The sequence below is a fragment of the Topomyia yanbarensis genome, chromosome 1 (assembly GCF_030247195.1).
Source record: "Topomyia yanbarensis strain Yona2022 chromosome 1, ASM3024719v1, whole genome shotgun sequence".
NCBI classification, from domain to species: domain Eukaryota; kingdom Metazoa; phylum Arthropoda; class Insecta; order Diptera; family Culicidae; genus Topomyia; species Topomyia yanbarensis.
Window position 1 is genome coordinate 183,532,416 of NC_080670.1, and position 26,559 is coordinate 183,558,974.

At 31.3% G+C, this 26,559-nt stretch overlaps 1 protein-coding gene across 1 annotated transcript in view; it reads left to right on the top strand.

Moving 5' to 3' along the window:
* LOC131683899 (uncharacterized) overlaps positions 1-26,559 on the top strand; it is a 133,542-nt gene that overhangs the window by 74,469 nt on the left and 32,514 nt on the right. Inside the window, exons 2-4 of the mRNA XM_058966299.1 lie at positions 15,007-15,160; positions 15,294-15,633; positions 15,710-16,025. Of these exons, the coding sequence (XP_058822282.1) occupies positions 15,007-15,160; positions 15,294-15,633; positions 15,710-16,025 (810 nt within the window). The remainder of the gene's footprint in view (positions 1-15,006; positions 15,161-15,293; positions 15,634-15,709; positions 16,026-26,559) is intronic.

A 26,559-nucleotide genomic window follows, 5' to 3' on the forward strand; every position in this document is an offset into this window, starting at 1 on the left:
AATATAGAACCGGGGAGCTGGCAGCAGCACGATGCATTCCAATCCAACATCCGACCATTTTCCTGCAGAGACTGCACACAAAACATTCATCCAACTGGGCCTGCTGGGCTAGTTTAGTTAGTTCGGAATGCAATGGGGGACGATCATTGCATCAACTTTTACACAATAGATCGGCTTTTCGGGGGCCGGAATGTTGAACAATGTCGATGCTCAAATGGACCAGATGAGCGCATGAAGTAAATGCAATTAAGATATGAACGGAGCCTTCGGTTGCTGGGGGTTTTTGTGTGATTGATGGGATGAGCTCCTCAATTATATCGAATCGGTCGTGATTAATGAACTATGGAATTGATAGGACTGTATATTATGTTATTCGATAGAGCTGTGAATGGGAAACGAACTGAAAAACAATTCCTATTTATGGGAATCCGGTATTTTTTTAGAAAGTCACAATTTAAAATTTGAAATGAGCTCGAGGTCGAAAATACAGGTTCGCTTTGAAAGGCGGCAAACATCAAATTTCCAAACGACTCATCGGTGCGTGCTAAATACTCATAACATGCCAACCCCCATTTGACAAGGCTTGTCGTTGTTGGAACCGCTACACACCTCTCCAACGAAAGACAAAATCAGTAAATCCCGTCTGAGTCAAGAGGGGGCTTTAAATTCAGTTACCCCTGACAACCGGTTGCTGTCAGCTGTTCCGAGTCAGCACCGTTGTTAAACTCGGTCCGACTGATCCGACTATGGCAGAGCCAGACGTACATATGTGTATACGCATCCGGCCCTGATTGGTTTTGCTCGTGCGGATAAAAGGATAACAAGCTGAAAAGGTACACATCTCCGGAGGTCTATCACTCATAAATCACGACCGTGACCGTAGTTCGGCTGGTACAGGGAAACAAATGAACGTAGTAGGCTGGAAAATATATCGGTCTATCGGCACTTTTGGATCCATATGGTTGATGTTTTGCCGCTTAGGAATCAAGTTGGCTGGGTTGTGAAGCACACGGAAAGCTGTTTGCATGAGAGAAATAACAAAATTGACATTTGTTTGGTCAATTACTAAAAACGACTCCGCATAGTTTGAGCGAAAATGAGTTGTCTCTTTCCCTTACATTTACTATCTTAACCTTTTCACGGCCAAATTTTTTCTGTGCATAAAATTCTAATGATACACTAAAACCTGCTTTGATCAAAATATGCCCTTCTCTCGCAACACTAGAAACTGTGCAAACCTTAACTCTTTCATGCCCAACTTTTTTCTAGTCCATGTAGGGTTTCAAAACTGTTTTTCCTTGAAAACGGTGAGATCAAGAAACACGAAAAGTCAGAGGAATTCCACGAAGATCCGTCCGAAAATCTTTAAAATCGTGACCGACCATCTTAGATTTCAATGCAACTTTACACGTTTCACCGTCATGCAAGACTAAATATTTTCCACAGGTAATAAGATTATTTTGACTCAAGAGCAACTTTTCAAAAGGTCGTAAACGTTTCTACGTGTATGAATTTCAAAATTTTTTTGTTCGATTACTGTATTTTATACAGCAAAATTATCTGAGAACGAGTTACAGGGAATGAATACTTCTGTCTGAAAAAAATATACACTGAAAAAAATGTTGTGTCATTTTTCAAAAAAACAAAAATTTATGATAAAAGTTTAAATAGCGAAAAAACCCCTTTTTTAAAATTTTTATATTTTGTTACCAAAAACCTAAAGAGAAAAGAAACATTTTAAATGTGATTGCATGATGGAGAAAAAATCGGTAAAAAAGTTTTCCTAACAATAACTTCGCACATGTTTTTAAATTTCATATTAATAGACATACAAAATTGTAATTCTATTACAGAATATAATTCTAAGCACCATTTAAAATCAAAATGCATTTAACAAAAATATTCCAAAATGCGATAGTTTTCGAGATATTTGAAATTTTGCTCCTTCAAAAACAATTAATTCGTGTAGTTATGCTTTTTTTAAAAGTTATTCGCGTTACCCCATCAAAAAATGTCAATGTTTATCGTTTTAAAGACGTAAAAGCAACTTTTTTAGTGTATTTGGATCCTGGAGAAGCTTTCAATAAAAAAGTTTTCCTAACAACAACTTTTGACATTTTTTTATAATTCTTACTATTTGCAGTCAAAAATACAATTTTCTTTTTGAATATGATTCTAAACGCCATTTTAAATCGAAATGCTCTTAACAAAAATTTTCTAAAATGTAGTAGTTCTCGAGATATTTTAACTTTTGTTTTAACAACACAATTATTTTGTTTTATTGCGACCTTTTCATAAGTTAGTCGCGTTTCTCCATCAACAAAGATAGGTTTTTCAAAAGGCCCGTAAACTTTCATGCAACTTTCTCTTTGACATCAAGGCGATATTGTGAAACATTTTAAAGTTACATGAAAACAACCAACATATGATGTCAAAAAGGTAGGTGCTATCCTTGCAGTGCTAGAAGCTGCTCAATTTTTACCTTCCAATGCTCAATACAATTCTCCGAGAATATTTGCGATAGTCCAATTGCATGGAAAATGTAGCCAAAGTCAGTCTAAATTGTTAATTTTTATCAGTTTTCAAAAATATTGCCTCATAACGAAGATATATGAAAAAATAATTTTCCGTTGTCAACGTATACTATCCCTGGCAGCACTGCTCCATCGGAATACTTCCTTTTTGTGAGCAAATCTTGCCTCAATCAAAAGTTACAGCTGTTTAAAAACGTTGTTATCCACAAGCAACATGGGCATGAGCGGGTTAACCTTCCGATGTTCAATTCAATTCTCGTACAATATTTAGGCGAGTCCAATTAGATGAAAGACAATGTAAATTGATATGCTTTAAAGGTTTTCAATAATATTGTAAGACAACGAAGATGCCTAATTCTATTTTTCACCGTTAACGGAAACTGTCACTGGCAACACTGCTGTAGCGAAATCGAATCAAATTAAAGGACAATCCATAAATGACGAAGCATTATATGGGGGAGGGGGGAATTTTCTAATATTTGAAAAAATGTCGATCTCGAAACAACTTTAACGATGGCCGGTTATCCAGAGTTCTAGTTGCTCGGATAAAATTTTCGGAAATTGCTCGAGAGCGACATTCCTACATATTGCTAAGATCATATTGTCTACGAAAACATACATCCTGACTTTTTCATTTATCTACTAACACAGCGAGAATCGAACTTTTTTCCTTCCCCGGTAGACCAGCATTGGACGTGGCCGGTGTGAAAATGTTGCGTCAGTGGAAAAGCGTTTGCTCCTGGTTCATTGTGCAATTTTTATGAAATTTTTCAATTTTTACAAAATTTTGCTTACATATTTACTCTTGGATTTTCAGGTGATTTTAACAAAATTTGGCGATTGTTGCAAAATTTAGAAATTTTTTTACAAAATTTGCGATTTTTACAAAATTTGCGATTTTTACAAAATTTGGCAAGTTTTATAAAATTTGGCAATTTTTACAATATTTGGCGAGTTCAAAAAATTTTGAATTTTTACAAAATTTTGCGATTTTTACAAAATTTTGCAATTTTAACAAAAAAAAATCATTTTTTACAATATTTGCAACTTTTACTAACATTTATAAATTTTTCAGCTTTTATAAAATTTTTGCAATTTTTTTAAATTTTTTGCAATTTTTATAAAATTTTGCGATTTTACAAAATTTGCATATTTTTACAAAATTCTGCAATTTTTACAAAATTTTGCGAGTTTTATAAAATTTAGCAATTTTTACAATATTTGGCGAGTTCAAAAAATTCAAATTTTTACAAAATTATGCGACACTTTTCCAAATTTTGCAATTTTTTCAATATTTGGCGATTTTTACAAAATTTTGCAATTTTAACAAAATTTTCATTTTTTACAAAATTTGCAACTTTTACTTAAATTTATAAAATTTGCAATTTTTACGAATTTTTTCAATCTTTACAAAATTTTTGCAATTTTTTCAAAACTGCAATTTTTACAAAATCTTTTTCGATTTTTACAAAATTTTGCGATTTTTACAAAAATTTTCATTCTTTACAAAATTTGCTAAATTTTACTAAAATTTATAAAATTTGCAATTTTTACGAAATTTTTCAATTTTTACAAAATTTTTGCATTTTTTTCAAAATTTTGCAATTTTTACAAAATTTTGCGACTTTTTCAATTTTTGGTGATTTTTACAAAATTTTGCGATTTTTCCAAAAAAATTTATTTTTACAAAATTTGCAACTTTTACTAAAATTAATAAAGTTTGCAAGTTTTACGAAATTTTTCAATCTTTACAAAATTTTCCCAATTTTTTCAAAATTTTGCAATTTTTACAAAATTTTGCAACTTTTTCGATTTTTACAAAATTTGGCGATTTTTACGAAATTTGGCGATTTCTACAAAATTTAGCAATTTTTACAAAATTTTGCAATTTTTACAAACTTTTGCAACTTTTTCAATTTTTGGCGATTTTTACAAAAGTTTAGAAAAATTTCCATTTTTTACAAAATTTGCAACTTTTACTAAAATTTATAAAATTTGCAATTTTTACGAAATTTTCCAATTTTTACAAAATTTTTGCTTTTTTTTCAAAATTTTGCAATTTTTACGAAATTTTGCAACTTTTTCAATTTTTGGCGATTTTTACAAAATTTTGTTATTTTTACAAAAATTTTCATTTTTTACAAAATTTGCAACTTTTACTAAAATTTATAAAGTTTGCAATTTTTACAAAATTTTTGCATTTTTTTCAAAATTTTGCAATTTTTACAAAATTTTCCAATTTTTTTCAAAATTTTCCAATTTTTACAAAATTTGCAATTTTTACGAAATTTTTCAATTTTTACAAAATTTTTTCATTTTTCTCAAAATTTTGCTATTTTTACAAAATTTTGCAATTTTTACAAAATTTTCCAATTTTTACAAAATTTGCAATTTTTACGAAATTTTTCAATTTTTACAAAAATTTTTCATTTTTCTCAAAATTTTGCTATTTTTACAAAATTTTGCAATTTTTACAATATTTGGCGATTTTCACACAATTTTGCAATTTTTAAAAAAATTTCATTTTTTACAAAATTTGCAACTTTTACTAAAATTTGCAATTTTTACAAAATTTTTGCAGTTTTTTTCAAAGTTTTGCAATTTGTACAAAATTTTGCGATTTTTACAAAATTTGGCTATTTTTACAAAATTTTGCGATTTTTACAAAAATTTACATTTTTTACAAAATTTGCAACTTTTACTAAAATTTATAGTTTGCAATTTTTACGAAATTTTGCGAAATATGCAAAATTTGCGGTTTTTTACAAAACCCTGCGATACATATTTACAAAAAAAAATCATTTTTTACAATATTTGCAACTTTTACTAACATTTATAAATTTTTCAGCTTTTATAAAATTTTTTCAATTTTTTTAAATTTTTTGCAATTTTTATAAAATTTTGCGATTTTACAAAATTTGCATATTTTTACAAAATTCTGCAATTTTTACAAAATTTTGCGAGTTTTATAAAATTTAGCAATTTTTACAATATTTGGCGAGTTCAAAAAATTCAAATTTTTACAAAATTATGCGACACTTTTCCAAATTTTGCAATTTTTTCAATATTTGGCGATTTTTACAAAATTTTGCAATTTTAACAAAATTTTCATTTTTTACAAAATTTGCAACTTTTACTTAAATTTATAAAATTTGCAATTTTTACGAATTTTTTCAATCTTTACAAAATTTTTGCAATTTTTTCAAAACTGCAATTTTTACAAAATCTTTTTCGATTTTTACAAAATTTTGCGATTTTTACAAAAATTTTCATTCTTTACAAAATTTGCTAAATTTTACTAAAATTTATAAAATTTGCAATTTTTACGAAATTTTTCAATTTTTACAAAATTTTTGCATTTTTTTCAAAATTTTGCAATTTTTACAAAATTTTGCGACTTTTTCAATTTTTGGTGATTTTTACAAAATTTTGCGATTTTTCCAAAAAAATTTATTTTTACAAAATTTGCAACTTTTACTAAAATTAATAAAGTTTGCAAGTTTTACGAAATTTTTCAATCTTTACAAAATTTTCCCAATTTTTTCAAAATTTTGCAATTTTTACAAAATTTTGCAACTTTTTCGATTTTTACAAAATTTGGCGATTTTTACGAAATTTGGCGATTTCTACAAAATTTAGCAATTTTTACAAAATTTTGCAATTTTTACAAAATTTTGCAACTTTTTCAATTTTTGGCGATTTTTACAAAAGTTTAGAAAAATTTCCATTTTTTACAAAATTTGCAACTTTTACTAAAATTTATAAAATTTGCAATTTTTACGAAATTTTCCAATTTTTACAAAATTTTTGCTTTTTTTTCAAAATTTTGCAATTTTTACGAAATTTTGCAACTTTTTCAATTTTTGGCGATTTTTACAAAATTTTGTTATTTTTACAAAAATTTTCATTTTTTACAAAATTTGCAACTTTTACTAAAATTTATAAAGTTTGCAATTTTTACAAAATTTTTGCATTTTTTTCAAAATTTTGCAATTTTTACAAAATTTTCCAATTTTTTTCAAAATTTTCCAATTTTTACAAAATTTGCAATTTTTACGAAATTTTTCAATTTTTACAAAATTTTTTCATTTTTCTCAAAATTTTGCTATTTTTACAAAATTTTGCAATTTTTACAAAATTTTCCAATTTTTACAAAATTTGCAATTTTTACGAAATTTTTCAATTTTTACAAAAATTTTTCATTTTTCTCAAAATTTTGCTATTTTTACAAAATTTTGCAATTTTTACAATATTTGGCGACTTTCACACAATTTTGCAATTTTTAAAAAAATTTCATTTTTTACAAAATTTGCAACTTTTACTAAAATTTATAAAGTTTGCAATTTTTACAAAATTTTTGCATTTTTTTCAAAATTTTGCAATTTTTACAAAATTTTGCAATTTTTACAAAATTTTCCAATTTTTACAAAATTTTCCAATCATTACAAAATTTGCAATTTTTACGAAATTTTTCAATTTTTACAAAAAATTTTCATTTTTCTCAAAATTTTGCTATTTTTACAAAATTTTGCAATTTTTACAATATTTGGCGACTTTCACACAATTTTGCAATTTTTAAAAAAATTTCATTTTTTACAAAATTTGCAACTTTTACTAAAATTTGCAATTTTTACAAAATTTTTGCAGTTTTTTTCAAAGTTTTGCAATTTGTACAAAATTTTGCGATTTTTACAAAATTTGGCTATTTTTACAAAATTTTGCGATTTTTACAAAAATTTACATTTTTTACAAAATTTGCAACTTTTACTAAAATTTATAGTTTGCAATTTTTACGAAATTTTGCGAAATATGCAAAATTTGCGGTTTTTTACAAAACCCTGCGATACATATTTACAAAAAAAAATCATTTTTTACAATATTTGCAACTTTTACTAACATTTATAAATTTTTCAGCTTTTATAAAATTTTTGCAATTTTTTTAAATTTTTTGCAATTTTTATAAAATTTTGCGATTTTACAAAATTTGCATATTTTTACAAAATTCTGCAATTTTTACAAAATTTTGCGAGTTTTATAAAATTTAGCAATTTTTACAATATTTGGCGAGTTCAAAAAATTCAAATTTTTACAAAATTATGCGACACTTTTCCAAATTTTGCAATTTTTTCAATATTTGGCGATTTTTACAAAATTTTGCAATTTTAACAAAATTTTCATTTTTTACAAAATTTGCAACTTTTACTTAAATTTATAAAATTTGCAATTTTTACGAATTTTTTCAATCTTTACAAAATTTTTGCAATTTTTTCAAAACTGCAATTTTTACAAAATCTTTTTCGATTTTTACAAAATTTTGCGATTTTTACAAAAATTTTCATTCTTTACAAAATTTGCTAAATTTTACTAAAATTTATAAAATTTGCAATTTTTACGAAATTTTTCAATTTTTACAAAATTTTTGCATTTTTTTCAAAATTTTGCAATTTTTACAAAATTTTGCGACTTTTTCAATTTTTGGTGATTTTTACAAAATTTTGCGATTTTTCCAAAAAAATTTATTTTTACAAAATTTGCAACTTTTACTAAAATTAATAAAGTTTGCAAGTTTTACGAAATTTTTCAATCTTTACAAAATTTTCCCAATTTTTTCAAAATTTTGCAATTTTTACAAAATTTTGCAACTTTTTCGATTTTTACAAAATTTGGCGATTTTTACGAAATTTGGCGATTTCTACAAAATTTAGCAATTTTTACAAAATTTTGCAATTTTTACAAAATTTTGCAACTTTTTCAATTTTTGGCGATTTTTACAAAAGTTTAGAAAAATTTCCATTTTTTACAAAATTTGCAACTTTTACTAAAATTTATAAAATTTGCAATTTTTACGAAATTTTCCAATTTTTACAAAATTTTTGCTTTTTTTTCAAAATTTTGCAATTTTTACGAAATTTTGCAACTTTTTCAATTTTTGGCGATTTTTACAAAATTTTGTTATTTTTACAAAAATTTTCATTTTTTACAAAATTTGCAACTTTTACTAAAATTTATAAAGTTTGCAATTTTTACAAAATTTTTGCATTTTTTTCAAAATTTTGCAATTTTTACAAAATTTTGCAATTTTTACAAAATTTTCCAATTTTTACAAAATTTTCCAATCATTACAAAATTTGCAATTTTTACGAAATTTTTCAATTTTTACAAAAAATTTTCATTTTTCTCAAAATTTTGCTATTTTTACAAAATTTTGCAATTTTTACAATATTTGGCGACTTTCACACAATTTTGCAATTTTTAAAAAAATTTCATTTTTTACAAAATTTGCAACTTTTACTAAAATTTGCAATTTTTACAAAATTTTTGCAGTTTTTTTCAAAGTTTTGCAATTTGTACAAAATTTTGCGATTTTTACAAAATTTGGCTATTTTTACAAAATTTTGCGATTTTTACAAAAATTTACATTTTTTACAAAATTTGCAACTTTTACTAAAATTTATAGTTTGCAATTTTTACGAAATTTTGCGAAATATGCAAAATTTGCGGTTTTTTACAAAACCCTGCGATACATATTTACAAAATTTTGGAATTTTTACAAAATTTGGCAATTTTGTCAAATTTTGCGTTTTTTTCAAAATTTAGCAATTTTTGACATTTTTACAATATTAGGAAATTTTTACAAAATTATAATTTTTTACAAAATTTTGCGACTTTTTTAATTTTTGGCGATTTTACAAAATTTTGCGATTTTGCAAAAAAATTAATTTTTGCAAAATTTGCAACTTGTACTCAAATTTATAAAATTTGCAATTTTTACCAAATTTTTCAATTTTTACAAAATTTTTGCAATTTTTTCAAAATTTTGCTATTTTTTCAAAATTTTGCAATTTTTACAAAATTTTGCAAAGTATGCAAAATTTGCAGTTTTTTGCAAAACCCTGCGATACATATTTACAAAATTTTGAAAATTTGGCAATTTTTCCACAATTTAGCAATTTTTGACATATTTACAATATTAGGCAATTTTTACAAAAATTTGCAATTTTTACAAAATTTACAACTTTTACTATAATTTGCAATTTTTACGAAATTTTTCTATCTTTACCAAATGTTCGCAATTTTTTTAAACTTTTGTAATTTTTACAAAATTTTGCGACTTTTTAAATTTTTGGCGATTTTTACAAAAAAAAATCATTTTTTACACAATTGGCAACTTTTACTAAATTTTATAAAATTTGCAATTTTTATAATTTTTGGCGATTTAAATTTTTACTAAAATTTGTACAAAATTTTGCGATTTTTCCAAAATTTGGCGATTTTTTTCAAAATTTTGCTATTTTTACAAAATTTTGCAATTTTTACAATATTTGGCGACTTTCACACAATTTTGCAATTTTTAAAAAAATTTCATTTTTTACAAAATTTGCAACTTTTACTAAAATTTGCAATTTTTACAAAATTTTTGCAGTTTTTTTCAAAGTTTTGCAATTTGTACAAAATTTTGCGATTTTTACAAAATTTGGCTATTTTTACAAAATTTTGCGATTTTTACAAAAATTTACATTTTTTACAAAATTTGCAACTTTTACTAAAATTTATAGTTTGCAATTTTTACGAAATTTTGCGAAATATGCAAAATTTGCGGTTTTTTACAAAACCCTGCGATACATATTTACAAAAAAAAATCATTTTTTACAATATTTGCAACTTTTACTAACATTTATAAATTTTTCAGCTTTTATAAAATTTTTGCAATTTTTTTAAATTTTTTGCAATTTTTATAAAATTTTGCGATTTTACAAAATTTGCATATTTTTACAAAATTCTGCAATTTTTACAAAATTTTGCGAGTTTTATAAAATTTAGCAATTTTTACAATATTTGGCGAGTTCAAAAAATTCAAATTTTTACAAAATTATGCGACACTTTTCCAAATTTTGCAATTTTTTCAATATTTGGCGATTTTTACAAAATTTTGCAATTTTAACAAAATTTTCATTTTTTACAAAATTTGCAACTTTTACTTAAATTTATAAAATTTGCAATTTTTACGAATTTTTTCAATCTTTACAAAATTTTTGCAATTTTTTCAAAACTGCAATTTTTACAAAATCTTTTTCGATTTTTACAAAATTTTGCGATTTTTACAAAAATTTTCATTCTTTACAAAATTTGCTAAATTTTACTAAAATTTATAAAATTTGCAATTTTTACGAAATTTTTCAATTTTTACAAAATTTTTGCATTTTTTTCAAAATTTTGCAATTTTTACAAAATTTTGCGACTTTTTCAATTTTTGGTGATTTTTACAAAATTTTGCGATTTTTCCAAAAAAATTTATTTTTACAAAATTTGCAACTTTTACTAAAATTAATAAAGTTTGCAAGTTTTACGAAATTTTTCAATCTTTACAAAATTTTCCCAATTTTTTCAAAATTTTGCAATTTTTACAAAATTTTGCAACTTTTTCGATTTTTACAAAATTTGGCGATTTTTACGAAATTTGGCGATTTCTACAAAATTTAGCAATTTTTACAAAATTTTGCAATTTTTACAAAATTTTGCAACTTTTTCAATTTTTGGCGATTTTTACAAAAGTTTAGAAAAATTTCCATTTTTTACAAAATTTGCAACTTTTACTAAAATTTATAAAATTTGCAATTTTTACGAAATTTTCCAATTTTTACAAAATTTTTGCTTTTTTTTCAAAATTTTGCAATTTTTACGAAATTTTGCAACTTTTTCAATTTTTGGCGATTTTTACAAAATTTTGTTATTTTTACAAAAATTTTCATTTTTTACAAAATTTGCAACTTTTACTAAAATTTATAAAGTTTGCAATTTTTACAAAATTTTTGCATTTTTTTCAAAATTTTGCAATTTTTACAAAATTTTGCAATTTTTACAAAATTTTCCAATTTTTACAAAATTTTCCAATCATTACAAAATTTGCAATTTTTACGAAATTTTTCAATTTTTACAAAAAATTTTCATTTTTCTCAAAATTTTGCTATTTTTACAAAATTTTGCAATTTTTACAATATTTGGCGACTTTCACACAATTTTGCAATTTTTAAAAAAATTTCATTTTTTACAAAATTTGCAACTTTTACTAAAATTTGCAATTTTTACAAAATTTTTGCAGTTTTTTTCAAAGTTTTGCAATTTGTACAAAATTTTGCGATTTTTACAAAATTTGGCTATTTTTACAAAATTTTGCGATTTTTACAAAAATTTACATTTTTTACAAAATTTGCAACTTTTACTAAAATTTATAGTTTGCAATTTTTACGAAATTTTGCGAAATATGCAAAATTTGCGGTTTTTTACAAAACCCTGCGATACATATTTACAAAATTTTGGAATTTTTACAAAATTTGGCAATTTTGTCAAATTTTGCGTTTTTTTCAAAATTTAGCAATTTTTGACATTTTTACAATATTAGGAAATTTTTACAAAATTATAATTTTTTACAAAATTTTGCGACTTTTTTAATTTTTGGCGATTTTACAAAATTTTGCGATTTTGCAAAAAAATTAATTTTTGCAAAATTTGCAACTTGTACTCAAATTTATAAAATTTGCAATTTTTACCAAATTTTTCAATTTTTACAAAATTTTTGCAATTTTTTCAAAATTTTGCTATTTTTTCAAAATTTTGCAATTTTTACAAAATTTTGCAAAGTATGCAAAATTTGCAGTTTTTTGCAAAACCCTGCGATACATATTTACAAAATTTTGAAAATTTGGCAATTTTTCCACAATTTAGCAATTTTTGACATATTTACAATATTAGGCAATTTTTACAAAAATTTGCAATTTTTACAAAATTTACAACTTTTACTATAATTTGCAATTTTTACGAAATTTTTCTATCTTTACCAAATGTTCGCAATTTTTTTAAACTTTTGTAATTTTTACAAAATTTTGCGACTTTTTAAATTTTTGGCGATTTTTACAAAAAAAAATCATTTTTTACACAATTGGCAACTTTTACTAAATTTTATAAAATTTGCAATTTTTATAATTTTTGGCGATTTAAATTTTTACTAAAATTTGTACAAAATTTTGCGATTTTTCCAAAATTTGGCGATTTTTTTCAAAATATAGCAATTTTTGGCATTTTTATAATATTAGGCAATTTTTACAAATTTAGCAATTTTTACAAAAATTTTGCATTTTTTTAAAATCTGCAATTTTTACAAAGTTTTGCGAAATATGCAAAATTTACAGTTTTTTGCAAAACCCTGCGATACAAATTTACAAAATTTTGGAACTTTTACAAAATTTGGCGATTTTTCCAAAATTTAGCATTTTTTGCCATTTTTACAATATTAGGCAATTTTTACAAAATTTACAACTTTTACTATAATTTGCAATTTTTACGAAATTTTTCAATCTACCAAATTTTTGCAATTTTTTCAAAATTTTGTAATTTTTATAAAATTTTGCGATTTTTTAAATTTTTGGCGATTTTTACAAAATTTTGCGATTTTTACAAAATTTGGCTATTTTTACAAAATTTTGCAATTTTTACAATATTTGGCGATTTTTACAAAATTTTGCGATTTTTACAAAAAAATTCATTTTTTACAACTTTTACTAAAATTTATAAAATTTGCAATTTTCACGAAATTTTTCAATCTTTACAAAAAATTTTCAATTTTATAAAAATTTTGCAATTTTTACAAAATTTTGCAACTTTTTCGATTTTTACAAAATTTTGCAATTTTTATAAAAAATTTCATTTTTTACAAAATTTGTAACTTTTACTAAAATTTATAGTTTGCAATTTTTACAAAATTTGGCGACTTTAAATTTTTGGCGATTTTTACAAAATTTTGCGATTTTTACAAATATTTTCATTTTTTACAAAATTTGCAACTTTTACTCAAATTTATAAAATTTGCAATTTTTACGAAATTTTTCGATTTTTACAAAATTTTTGCAATTTTTTCAAAATTTTGCAATTTTACAAAATTTTGCGAAATATGCAAAATTTGCAGTTTTTTGCAAAACTTTGCGATACATATTTACAAAATTTTAGAATTTTTACCAAATTTGGCGATTTTTCCAAAATTTGGCGATTTGCATCAAATTTAGCAATTTTTGACATTTTTACAATATTAGGCAATTTTTACGAAATTTGTCGATTTATTGCAATTTTTACAAAATTTTGCCATTTTTTACAAATTTTCAAAAGTAAATTTTCAATGTAAGTCGGCTGAATAGTTGTCGGTGTCACCATGCGTCACCATTGTTTATTCACTACATCGTGGCCGATGTACTGAGACGACAATATTGGCTGGATTGTTTGCTACTAAAACGACTAATTTGTTCCAGCCCGTGTTAATAGCGGAAACGTGTTACAAAAATTTTACGCCTAAATCACTTTTTATGGTTAGCTATTCAACGTATTTGAATATTTTCCCGTGACTAACAATAGTATGTATCTTTTTATCGCCTGTACGCGCCAATTGCTGCTAATAAGACGTCTGCAATTTGATTAATTTTAGCACGTAGATGTTCTACTAAAAAACAAATACGCCTTTTTCGGAACGAATCGCACACGGGTGTGGCTTACGCGTTAATTAATCTGATCAACATGCCGAAAGATGCTCTTAACCGATAGATTGGTTTTGGACCAAAGTATTATTTGTCTGTATCATCACAACATTCAAAGCGCGACAGGACATTACACCACTACATTTATAGCTCCGACCAGGTTGGAATGTTCATAGTTACGAAGAAATGATTTGTTCCGTTCCGTTCTGATAGTAGATGGTATTTGGAGCACAGGCTACCAGACATAACACAATGCAGAGCTTGGTCTAAAAAATATCAACCGTTCGTTTTATACACGGTACCAAACATTCAGGTTGCTAGTGGGGTATCCCTCACGAATGGTAATAATTTTTCACTAGTGGTCTATCCCCCGCATACTTGTGATAATGCCAGTGGAGCCTTCAACGCAAATGTGATCACAGTCCCAACAAAAAATATATTGGAACTGGCCGTTAAATTGGGCAAAGCATTGTTTTCGAGTGTTTAGTCTGTGTTTGAAGTATCAAATTTTGCTACGTAATCTATTTCTTCCCTGAAAACAAAATCCTTTTCTATGGCTAGCAAACAGGAATCGATGATTTTAGCCTTGCATAAATGTCGGAAAAATGGCTTTCTGTCAGTAACCCGTAAAATTGCATTCGAATTCGCATCCAAAAGTTTATTCTACTTCACTCCAATTTTTCAATGGCTTCTCCAAAATACTTCGAAAATTTTCTTAACTTCATCCCCTTGTAGACAAAAAATAAGCTTCATCGTTGTTTCAATTTTTTGCTCTTTAAATTTGGAGAATAAAGCGATATTGAACCATTTTTCAAGCGTGTATCTTTGCATGATGAATCCAAGTATCCTGACAATCCTAATCCTATCCTAGATTGTAAAGATTTGCCAAGCTTTCCACTAAACCCATTAAAAACCTACGTGGAATAACCAAAAAATCAAACCTTTCGTTTCAGAATGTCGCCAAGTGGAGGCACTACGATTGACAGACATCAACGTACCCGAAATTGTGGACTATCGAGCGACGGTAACGCTCTCCTGTTCGTATGACCTCGGTCCCCACCAGCTGAACTCGGTCAAGTGGTATAAAGGCAATCAGGAATTTTACAGGTAAAAAATCGTGTTTAGTTGTAAATTTCCAGCAAACTTTCACGTACTCACACACCCGAACACACAATTGTAAGTCAATTACCCCCAAATAACATTCCGATTCACTGCCCCCTGTTCGATGGCAAAACCGCAGATACGCTCCGATGCTCAATCCGAAAACGAAAACCTTCCCGGTGGACGGTGTCGTGATTGCGAACGAGAACCTGTGCAACCAGTACCTGTGCCAGATTCGGTTGACCAACCTGGAGCGGCATTCCGGTGGCGATTATCGGTGTGAAATTTCCGGCGATGCGCCCAAATTTGCCCTCGTCACCGGAAGCAGAAATATGACAGTGGAGGTACTGCCGCAGCATGACCCAATCATTAGTGGTCTGGCGGCGACCTACTACCCGGGGGAAACCATCGAGGCTAACTGCACCTCGGACATGTCCAGCCTGGCGACGCGGTTGTACTTTTTCGTCAATGAAAAAGCGGTAAAACGATATCATGTCCCGGCCCGGACTAGCCGTGTAAGTGTTGATCTGTTTTCTGTTTTTTTTCTATTCTCAGGTTCCCATCGATTACCTGCAACCCGTGCAAGAGACCAGCCTTGAAAGCGATAATTTCGTGCTGAGATATCGTATCCTGGAAATGCACCTTCCTGTGGATCGGCTATTTCCCAAAGGGGTTGATCGAACCATTTTGCACATCAAGTGTATCGCGGCGATTGATGCCGTTCGTACGGCCGGACGTGAAACGACCGCGCGAGTTGCCGTGCAAAGCCACCGCTGGTCGTGGATTATCGGTGGCATGAGCAGCAGCAGCAGCGGCGGCGGCGCGGGTAGCAGCCTACAGCGGAACCATATCCTGGTGCGGATTGGATTCGGTAAGTTCGGGGCTTTCGACCATATAACACTGTCCGTACGTACGTACGTAGTAGATACATATGAACGTAGGAGAGGAATGAGCGGCCTAAATCATTCAATCTGCAACCCATCAATCCGGTCCGGTGTGGTTGCTTGGGAAAGGTTCCATTTTGGAGCCCGTTTGGAGGGGGCGTTTTCTGCATCGTAGCGGAAAATTACATCAGCTATCTTGTCCGGCATGGAACGCTTACCGTGGGAATATCGAATCGGTTATAAATTCATGCTGGAACTCATGCCGGGTGCGTAGTGGCTGAATATGTATTAGGGAAATCTTTTGAAACACGAAAAGCATTACGTGCAATGGTGGTCAGAAGCTGTGTATGCATCGGCGAATCGTTTTAATACAGAGTGGCTCTATGAAACTGGACTTTGTTGGTGATTTAGTATTATCTGCTTTCGAAAAGAAATTGTAAATCATGTAAATGAACATTGAAAATTTTAAATTGATTAGTATGAAACTTCTATTCAATTTATACTGCCTATAATCGCAGGTCCTTGTCGTGTAGATAGGAAATCTCATAGAACGTGGCACAATTTAGTAATCGGGGTTTATAGGCAGTATATTAGTAATCGAAACTGCTCGGAGTTGTTAGCTAGAAGTATTTCGGGACCAGGAACTCTTCTTCTTCTTCTAGTTCTGGTTGTTTTCCATCGGCCTATTTTCGCTTCGAGGCCAAACACCGACGCCAGAGAGGTGACGGTTCCCACAATCTGGACTGGATAACGACCCATCAACTCATGGACCGGGGACCAACCATCAGCGCCGTCGACCAGGAACTCAAATGATGAATGCAACGCTACTTTGAAGTTTTGGTTTCACGTTACGTGTCCCCACACTGCACAGTGGTCCAGATCGCTAATTTAGGAGGAATTTTTACTTTCTGACAAACCTGTATAATTTAGCCGTATCATGTCTTAGGATGAATTTGTGTACTTTAGAAGATGCTTCTTTTTATTGGAATAGTTATTAGGGTGGTTCTAATTTATCTAAAATACGAAAATAAACTTTTTACTGATGAAAGATAGAGCTCCACAGTCTTCCACAAAGTTGTAAAGTAACTTATTTTGAATAAATTTGCTGAACATATTAAAGCTCTATCTCTTTTAGTTTTTGTTATACAAGAAATTTAAAAAAAAAGATTAGGGTGTTCCTGAAAAAACGTTTTTTTAGTATAACTTTCGTATCTTTTACTTTTTGTTAACACAACCTTTGAACAGCTTATTGAAAACTTCAAGCCGAGTATTTTTCTCCAAGACACCGAAGGTCTAACTTTTTTCTTTAAAAAGTTATGGACACTTTTCGTTAAAAAAATAGCCTATTTCAAGGCTCAATATCGCTGATGCGGGCACCTAAAATTGAATTCTGTTTCCACCACATGAAAGACCATACTTATTAGTATATTTGAGCAAAAATTGGCGAATACGATATTTTTTTAAAATTTGCAATTTAGATTTAAAGTTTGTAGTTTTGCAGGTTCAACGCATTAAAGCATTTACACACATATCGTTGTATTATGAAAAAAGCCACTTTCAAATATCATTCTCTCATCGCAGCAAGCTTTGCATAAGTGAAACGACTGTCAAAAAAGGTTTCTGATTTTATTCGTTTTAAATAAAACTAGTAAATATGGATATTAGTCGAAGAGAGTTGGCGAATTTGCTTATTGCTGGTAAAAAGACAGATGAACTGCTTAAGTTCATTACAAGTAGTAATCCAAATGTAAAATTGAGACTTGTTAGTGCTCGGAAGAAAATAAAAATCTTCATGTTGGAATTTAGAAGGTTGTGGATTCGGAGTAAGCGCACGCAAATTCGGTTTGAGCTGGAAAATTTTGTGTGGCTTGAAGGAAAGCTAAGATTCGAAGTCGAAGGTAAAGGTAAAGGCCGAAAGAGGAAACCATTTTCCGAAATATGTCGCAGAGCCAAAATAAAAAGATTAGGAAAGTTGCGCGATAAGTATTCCACGGAAGAACTTGGTTTAGCGTCAGCCGTCAACGCTAATTCTACTGGTTTCCGTTTAGTTGGCAGACAAATCGAACGATTGTCGAAAAGTCCCGTCAGATCTACCGTAGAGAATTTAGGATCTATGGCTGTCCCGATTGCAGAAGCGTTTACTGCGGAGGAGGCACTTAGATTTATTTGTGAAAATGATTTTTCTAAGGCGCAGTACCAAAACATACGCAGCTCAGTTATGCAGAAGGGTTTGGACATTTATCCCGCGTATAATAAAATAGTAGAAGAAAAGAAACTATGCTATCCGATCGGTATGTACTATTCTCAAAGATTCGTCCCTGAATCAACAATTTTTTTCAGGAATTTCTGTTCAGCCTTCTTGTGCGTATGTTCCCCTTCAAGCTCTTGTTAACCATACCGTGGAACGACTCATCTCGTTTCTGAATATTGGAGTTCTACCACTGCATCCTGAGGATAATACGTTTGTTATCTTTAAGTGGGGCTGCGATGGAAGCAGCAACCATTCCCGGTAGGCAACATTATTTTTCTTCTAAACTTTGACTGACAGTCTCTTTTCCACTTGAACATAGATACAAGCAAATGTGCGTTGACGAAGATGAAAATGGAGAACTATTCGAGTATAACGATTCGCATATATTTGCTCTATCTATAGTACCTTTACGTGTAGTTAGTCGCCGGAAAGATGAGTCAAGAGATTGCATTCTTTGGAATAATGATTTTCCATCTTCAGTATCCCTGTGCCGACCAGTAAAATTAATTTTCAAGAAGGAAAATCCTGAACTAACAAAGGATGAAGTTGCCGCGATGAACAAGCAAATCGATGAATTAGTCCCGACTATAGTAAATGTTAATATGCGCAAGATTCCGATTAGTTCAAGCTTCATATTTTCCATGGTTGATACGAAGGTAGTGAATGACGTAACAGGCACACCGTCTCAAGCGTGTTATATATGCAAACGCTCCGGAAAGCGATTGAATGATCCTTTACTGGAAGCCAGCGATCCACCGGATAGTTTATATGTTTTTTCACCTTTACATGCATTAATACGAGCAATGGAGTTACTATTGAATATTGCTTACCGTTTAGCTCTAGCAAAACCGCGTTGGCGCGTAGGCAAAAATACCAGCGAGCTTAAGGAACGACAAATAAAAATTCGACAAGCGTTACGTGACCGTTTAGGTCTTCGTATTAGCGAACCTCTGCCAGGTGGCGGAAATTCTAACGATGGTAACACAGCTCGAAAATTTTTCAGAAACCGAGATGTCGTTGCAGAAGAAACCGGGTTGGACGAAATGTTGCTAGAACGTATGTATGTGCTATTAACAATCATCAACAGCAAATTGGGAATTAACGCGGATGCTTACCGGAGTTACGCCGAAGATACACGATTGCTTTATGTACGCCTGTATGGTTGGTACGCTCTCTCACCAACCGTGCATAAACTCCTGGTCCATGGAGGAAGCATTATTCAACATAACATGCTGCCAGTAGGTATGTGCAGTGAAGAAGTTCAAGAAACCAGGAATAAAAGTATTCGCAGATTCCGAGAATTCCACGCACGCAAATTCGATCGACTCGTCAATCTTGATGACGTTTTCAAGAGACTTCTTGTTTCATCAGATCCTATAATTTCTCTTAAATGTAAACGTCGAATTCAACGAGCACCGCTGGATATACCTGAAAATGCAATGCATCTACTTTTGAATTAATTGGCATTGAATAAATTCTCCTTATATAAATCATAAATTGTTGTCATAGCCAAATTATTTTTAATGAACACATTCTGTATTGTTGATATGTAAGCAAAACAGAAAAGGAAATACAAAGGCTTTAGGCAATTTCTTTTATGTCGCTATGCGATAAAATTTAAAACTTTGGTTAGTAAATTTAAAATTACATGCTTAAAAAAAATAATATTTTCCAATTTTTGCTCAAATATACTTAAAAGTATGTTCTTTTCTATGGTTCAATCCGAACTTACTTTTATTTGCCCCAATCAGAGATAATGACATTTGAAAAAGGGCTATTTATGAGCGAAAAGTTTCCATAACTTTTGAAAGTATAAAGTTAGACTTTCAGAGTTATGAAAAAACGTGGATTGAAGTTTTCTAAAAGCTGTTCAAAGGTTGTTTTAACAAAATATAAAATTTCTTTCGAACATTAACAAGTCTCAATTTTACATTTGGATTACTACTTGTAATGAACTTAAGCAGTTCATCTGTCTTTTTACCAGCAATAAGCAAATTCGCCAACTTTCTTCGACTAATATCCATATTTACTAGTTTTATTTAAAACGAATAAAATCAGAAACCTTTTTTGACAGTCGTTTCACTTATGCAAAGCTTGCTGCGATGAGAGAATGATATTTGAAAGTGGCTTTTTTCATAATACAACGATATGTGTGTAAATGCTTTAATGCGTTGAACCTGCAAAACTACAAACTTTAAATCTAAATTGCAAATTTTAAAAAAATATCGTGTTCGCCAATTTTTGCTCAAATATACTAATAAGTATGGTCTTTCATGTGGTGGAAACAGAATTCAATTTTAGGTGCCCGCATCAGCGATATTGAGCCTTGAAATAGGCTATTTTTTTAACGAAAAGTGTCCATAACTTTTTAAAGAAAAAAGTTAGACCTTCGGTGTCTTGGAGAAAAATACTCGGCTTGAAGTTTTCAATAAGCTGTTCAAAGGTTGTGTTAACAAAAAGTAAAAGATACGAAAGTTATACTAAAAAAACGTTTTTTCAGGAACACCCTAATCTTTTTTTTTAATTTCTTGTATAACAAAAACTAAAAGAGATAGAGCTTTAATATGTTCAGCAAATTTATTCAAAATAAGTTACTTTACAACTTTGTGGAAGACTGTGGAGCTCTATCTTTCATCAGTAAAAAGTTTATTTTCGTATTTTAGATAAATTAGAACCACCCTAATAACTATTCCAATAAAAAGAAGCATCTTCTAAAGTACACAAATTCATCCTAAGACATGATACGGCTAAATTATACAGGTTTGTCAGAAAGTAAAAATTCCTCCTAAATTAGCGATCTGGACCACTGTGCACTGGTCGACAAAAAGACAACTTGAGTTTTCTATGACCGCATATTGTTTTTCGGAAAGTAGAGGGAAAATGAGGGAAAATGACGTTTTACATTTGTCTCTAGTACGTCAGGATTGGTTTTGATGCGCATTTAATTTTTTTGTATTGTTTATTATAAAAATAGCTACCCAGTCGGATTGAAATTTGATCAAAATAAAAATAAGTGACCCAAGTGACTATTTTTGGTGTACATTTGAGTACTGAGTTGAATGGCGTAATTAGATTTCGCATACAAAGTCGTATTCTCAAGTTATGCACTTTTGAATTCTAGTGTAATTGTTTAAAAATTGTTTTTTCTTACGGTCAAGATCATATATAGTTTTAAGTCCGTAAACTTTGGATGCTCAGCATCTTCAAAGAAGTTTTTAAAAGAATGCAGCGCATCTTTTGAAAACATTAATTTGGTGATTAATCTCCATACAAATACATAATAAAGAATTAACTCTTCATTCATTATTTAGAGACTTGATGTCTTCGGCAAAGTTATTGGGAATAATATTAGAAATAACTTTGTTGAAGACGTAAATGATGGATGTATTAAAGGGACATTACTTCATTTAAATTATTTGCTTGTCGATAAGTTGCATGAAGTTTTTTTTATTCAAATCGTTTATTTGATAAGGCACGTTGCGTTAGCTTAATGGTGCCAAATTTGTTTTGTTTTACATTTTAAATTGCTTAAAACTAGGGGATTACATATTGATTTTTTTTAAATGAAACTAATGCGATTTTATAGCTATCTTATATATCTACACAAGGGGATAATATTATTTTCGTAAGATTAGGGGGGTCATTTAGTTTTTATGGCAATATGGTTTGACATTTTTATCAGTGAAATTATTGGAGCAAATAATGTTTAACTAAGGGGGACATTTTTTTACGACTAACTTAAAACTAGGAATAACTAAAGGGCATGATTGAATTTTGTAAAGATTCGTAATTATAGTTATTTTTGTGAGTTGGGCATTTTCAACGAGATTATATAATATAATAGTTAAAACTAGAAGAGACAAGAAGAGCTAAATGCTTCGTGATGATATTGGGGGGGGGAGGGGTGTTACTTCTGGGTATAAGAGTCAGGGGAGGGAGGGTAGACAAATGGCAGGCAGGGAGAGAAAATTATTTCAGTTTCAGGCATCGTGAGATCAACGGATGGATTACAAACTCGGGTGGCCTTCATCAGGGGAATCATGTACTGGGACGCCAAGTGGTCCTCCTCAAGATGGCAGGGGTTTTTTCAGACGATTTCGTAGTACGGCTCAGATGTGGATCGGCTACATTTCGAGTTAAGCGTGTTATTTTCGTGCCGTAGGTCCCGTGTTTGTTGGCTCATTCGATACAGATGCTTTGATACAGGTGGAAGAGCGTTCTGAGAATGATAAGGAAAATAACAAGGGGCAGTTAGACTTGTATATTGATGGTTTTCACAAAGGTGTATATAAGGGACATATAGAGGACATCGCGGTTTGCCAGCACATCTTGAACCGGGACGTTGGTTGGTCTTCCTCGGGCCCGCAGGGTATCCATTAGCCGAGACCTAGCGGAACTGTACTCGGTGCACGCCCAGACAATGTGCTCGATGTCGTGATAGCCGTCGCCACAAGCGCAGATACCACTATCCACGAGCCCAATACGCCGGAGATGTGCATCCAGCGTGTAATGGTTTGCCATGAGTCGGGACATCACACGAATGAAGTCACGACCCACATCCATCCCCTTGAACCAAGGTTTCGTCGATACCTTAGGGATTATCGAATGTAGCCACCTTCCCAGCTCTCCACTGCTCCACGAAGTTTGCCAACTTTCGAGGGTTCTCTGATGAGTAATACTGAAAAATTCGCTGAAGCAAATTGGTCTTTCGTAAACGTCTCCTTCTAATGCATCCACCTTAGCTAAGGAGTCTGCCTTCTCATTACCCGGAATGGAGCAATGAGAAGGGATCCATACCAAGGTAATCTGGAAAGAGTTGTCAGATAAAGCACTCAGTAGCTCCCGTATTTTCCCCAAAAAATACGAGGAGTGCTTTCCATGTTTCATCGAGCGAATAGCGTCAATGGAACTGAGGCTATCCGAAACGATGAAGTAATGGCCTGCGGGTAATGTTTAAATGACTCCAAGGGTATACTGAATGGCAGCTAATTCTGCGGCGTAAACTGAAGCAGGATCACTGAGGCGGTGAACTTTTGATTGAAAATACCGAAGCCAGTGGACCCTTCGAGGTTTGATCCGTCAGTATAAAACATCTTAGAACAGTCGACTTCTCGGAATTTATTATAAAAAATGTTTGGAACCACTTGTGGGCGTATGTGGTCCGGAATTCCACTAATCTCGTCTTTCATGGATGTGTCGAAGAAAACAGTAGATTCAGAAGTATTTATGAAATGCACACGGTTGGGATTGTAAGAAGAAGGGTTAATATTCTGCGCCATGTAGTCAAAGTACAGGGACATGAAACGGGTCTGAGAATTGAGCTCAACAAGCCTTTCGAAATTTTCAATCACGACCGGGTTCAAGATATCGCATCGAATGAGCAATCGATATGAGAGTTCCCAAAATCGATTTTTTAACGGGAGAACGCCCGACAGACTCATCGTATGGGTCGACTGCATGCACCCTAAGGCGATACGCAAACAACGATACTGAATTCTTTCGAGTTTGATGAAATGTATGTTCGTGGCGGAGTGAAAGCAGAATTTGCATGAAGTTATTAATTTATACTGTCTATGAATTCGTTTTTCACACAAATGAATTATTGTAAATATTCTAGGAGAATTCTATTGAATACTTTACGGTGACGTCACAAATGAACCTACACAATGATGAACATAGTGATTACGGTTTTAGATCAGAGTCGTTCCAGGTTCGCTCAGAGCTGTCATTGTATATGGATTTTGCAGCCCCTGTCAAGGAGGACGTCTCTGTACAGCCAGCATCACTGCCATTAAAATCAATACATTAATTTTGAATCGAATGAATAAAAGCTGTAATTAGTTACTAAATGTTGATTTTCTGAATAATATGGTATTAAATCATCCCACAAGATGCAAAACATCGTGTGGAACGCTTGAATATCGTGTATAGAGCCGAACATAATTCTTTGTTTGGGGCTTTATAGCTATAACGCCCCTTATATCTTTTGTCGCAGTCAAACTCCATATGATATTTATTTATTTATATTTAACAATTTACGTCCATCTGACAATGAGTCTTAATGAACTAAATTACAAATAATTAACCTAAAGTGATAACAGACGATTTCTAAACTGTGCAGAACTAATGACGAAGTCGAAGTTGTCGGTAAAATCGTTGAAGCGACGGACCATTGCTAGTATCGGGCTGTTGGCAGCGTAGTTAGTGTTACGCATTTCAGTCTGCAGCAGTGTTCGAGGACGAAGGACACGGGTTGGTGCGTAGAGGTTAATTTGTGATAGGAGATCGGGAACATCATATTCGGCGAGAAGAAGCTTAGATACGAAGGTAGCTTGCGACGCGTGTCTACGATCTTCTAAAGTGTGCAGTCCTAGTAATCGACAACGGTCTTCGTATGGCGGCAAGTTCAGCGGATCATTCCAATGCAATTGACGTAACGCATATCTTATGAATCTGCGCTGGACGCTTCAATTCTTTGGCTCCAAGTTGCATGGTAGGGGCACCAGACGACGTTTGCGAATTCCAACTGTGAGCGCACCAGCGAACAATACAACGCTTTGAGGCACAAAGGGTCCCGGAATTCGTTGGATATTTTGAACATAAAACCTAGTAGACGATTAGCTTTGTCAATGATCGCTGAGAAGTAATGAGTGTACGTTAGCCTTTCATCAAGGATGACACCCAAATCTTTTACATGATCAACGCGTTGCAGCTGAGTTCCAGCGATGTTGTAGTTGAAAGTAAACATGTTGCTCGTTCGATGAAAGCTGATAACAAAGCATTTAGCAACACTAAGAACCATCATGTTTCTTTTACACCAACTATAAAAGGTATCAACGAGATACTGTAGCTCACGGCAATCGGCTTCTTTCCTTATAATTAGAAATATTTTCAAGTCATTGGCAAAGAACAGTTTCCCTCCACGCATTAAGACGAAAGCCACATCATTCACGAACAGTGAAAACAGTAGCGGACCAAGTGTGCTACCTTGAGGAACTCCAGAATGGTTGGAAAAGAACTCAGATTCATTGTCACCAATTTGAACAACGACGGTGAACAAGGTATGATCGAAGCCAACGGCAGAATCGGGCAGTGCATCCAAGTTTATCAAGCTTCGTTAGCAGTATATCATGGTTAACAGTGTCGAAAGCAGCCTTAAGATCTGTGTAGATCGTGTCCACCTGCAATTGTTTGGACATTTGTTCCATACAAAAGGATGTGAAGGAGACCAGGTTCGTCTCCACCGATCGACCGGGAAAAAATCCGTGCTGACAAGTGCTTATGTAATGTTTACTAGCAGAGAACAGCACCTCGTTGACAAGTGATTCGAAAATTTTTGACTCGACTCTCAGCGAAGTTATTCCCCGGTAGTTCTCGATGTTGCCTTTGTCACCTTTCTTGTGTACCGTAAACATGACTGAAACCCTTCCAATCATCGGGGAATTTTTGCTGCTGAAATGACACATTGAAAAGGTGCCTCAGTGGAATCGCAAAAATATCCGAACATTTTTTTCAGAACAGCTGAAGGTCTTGCACTTAGTCCTGGAGCATACGACGATTTCGTTTTTTGTATTGCAGAGAGAACCGATTGTTCTGAAATGGTGAATACATCCATATCCACCGCACCAACGGGAACATCACGGGACGCGTTGTCGAGCTCGATGGCAGTTGGCGCATCATTAGTGAAGACACTCGAGAAGTAACTGGCAAATAGGGAACACTTTGTCGCCGTCGTAGTCGCTACTTCGCCATTGTAAACCATCCTAGACAGAAGACCCGTTTCCTTCCTCTTCGTATTAACAAAAGTCTTCGGATTTCGTCGTAAGTTTTGTTGGACGCGGTTTGTACAGCAATTTATTATAACAGCGGTACTCATTACTGGCTATTGCGAAAAAGCGCTTGAGAATAGGGCATCGTCGATTTGTGTACGCACATAGAGCTTTGGCACGGATGCGTTTCAGATTCCGAAGCATTGCATTCGACCAGGGAGGCTTCCTGGGAGGTTGATAATTTGGTACAGATTTTTCAACACAGTCAAGGAGTAACCGATTATAGAAATCAACTGCAACATCTACATCCACTTGATCAAGTAGTACACTCCAGTCAATCAGCAACAGTGAGCGGCGTAGAGCTACTAGATCCGTTTTGTGAAAATTACGACGATTCACAGCTAAAGCTTCTTCATATAGTGGTGAACTAATGGTGGAAATGAATATTTCTAAAGCGGGATGATAGTTATCCAAAGGAACGGTCACACTGGAAGCTTCACT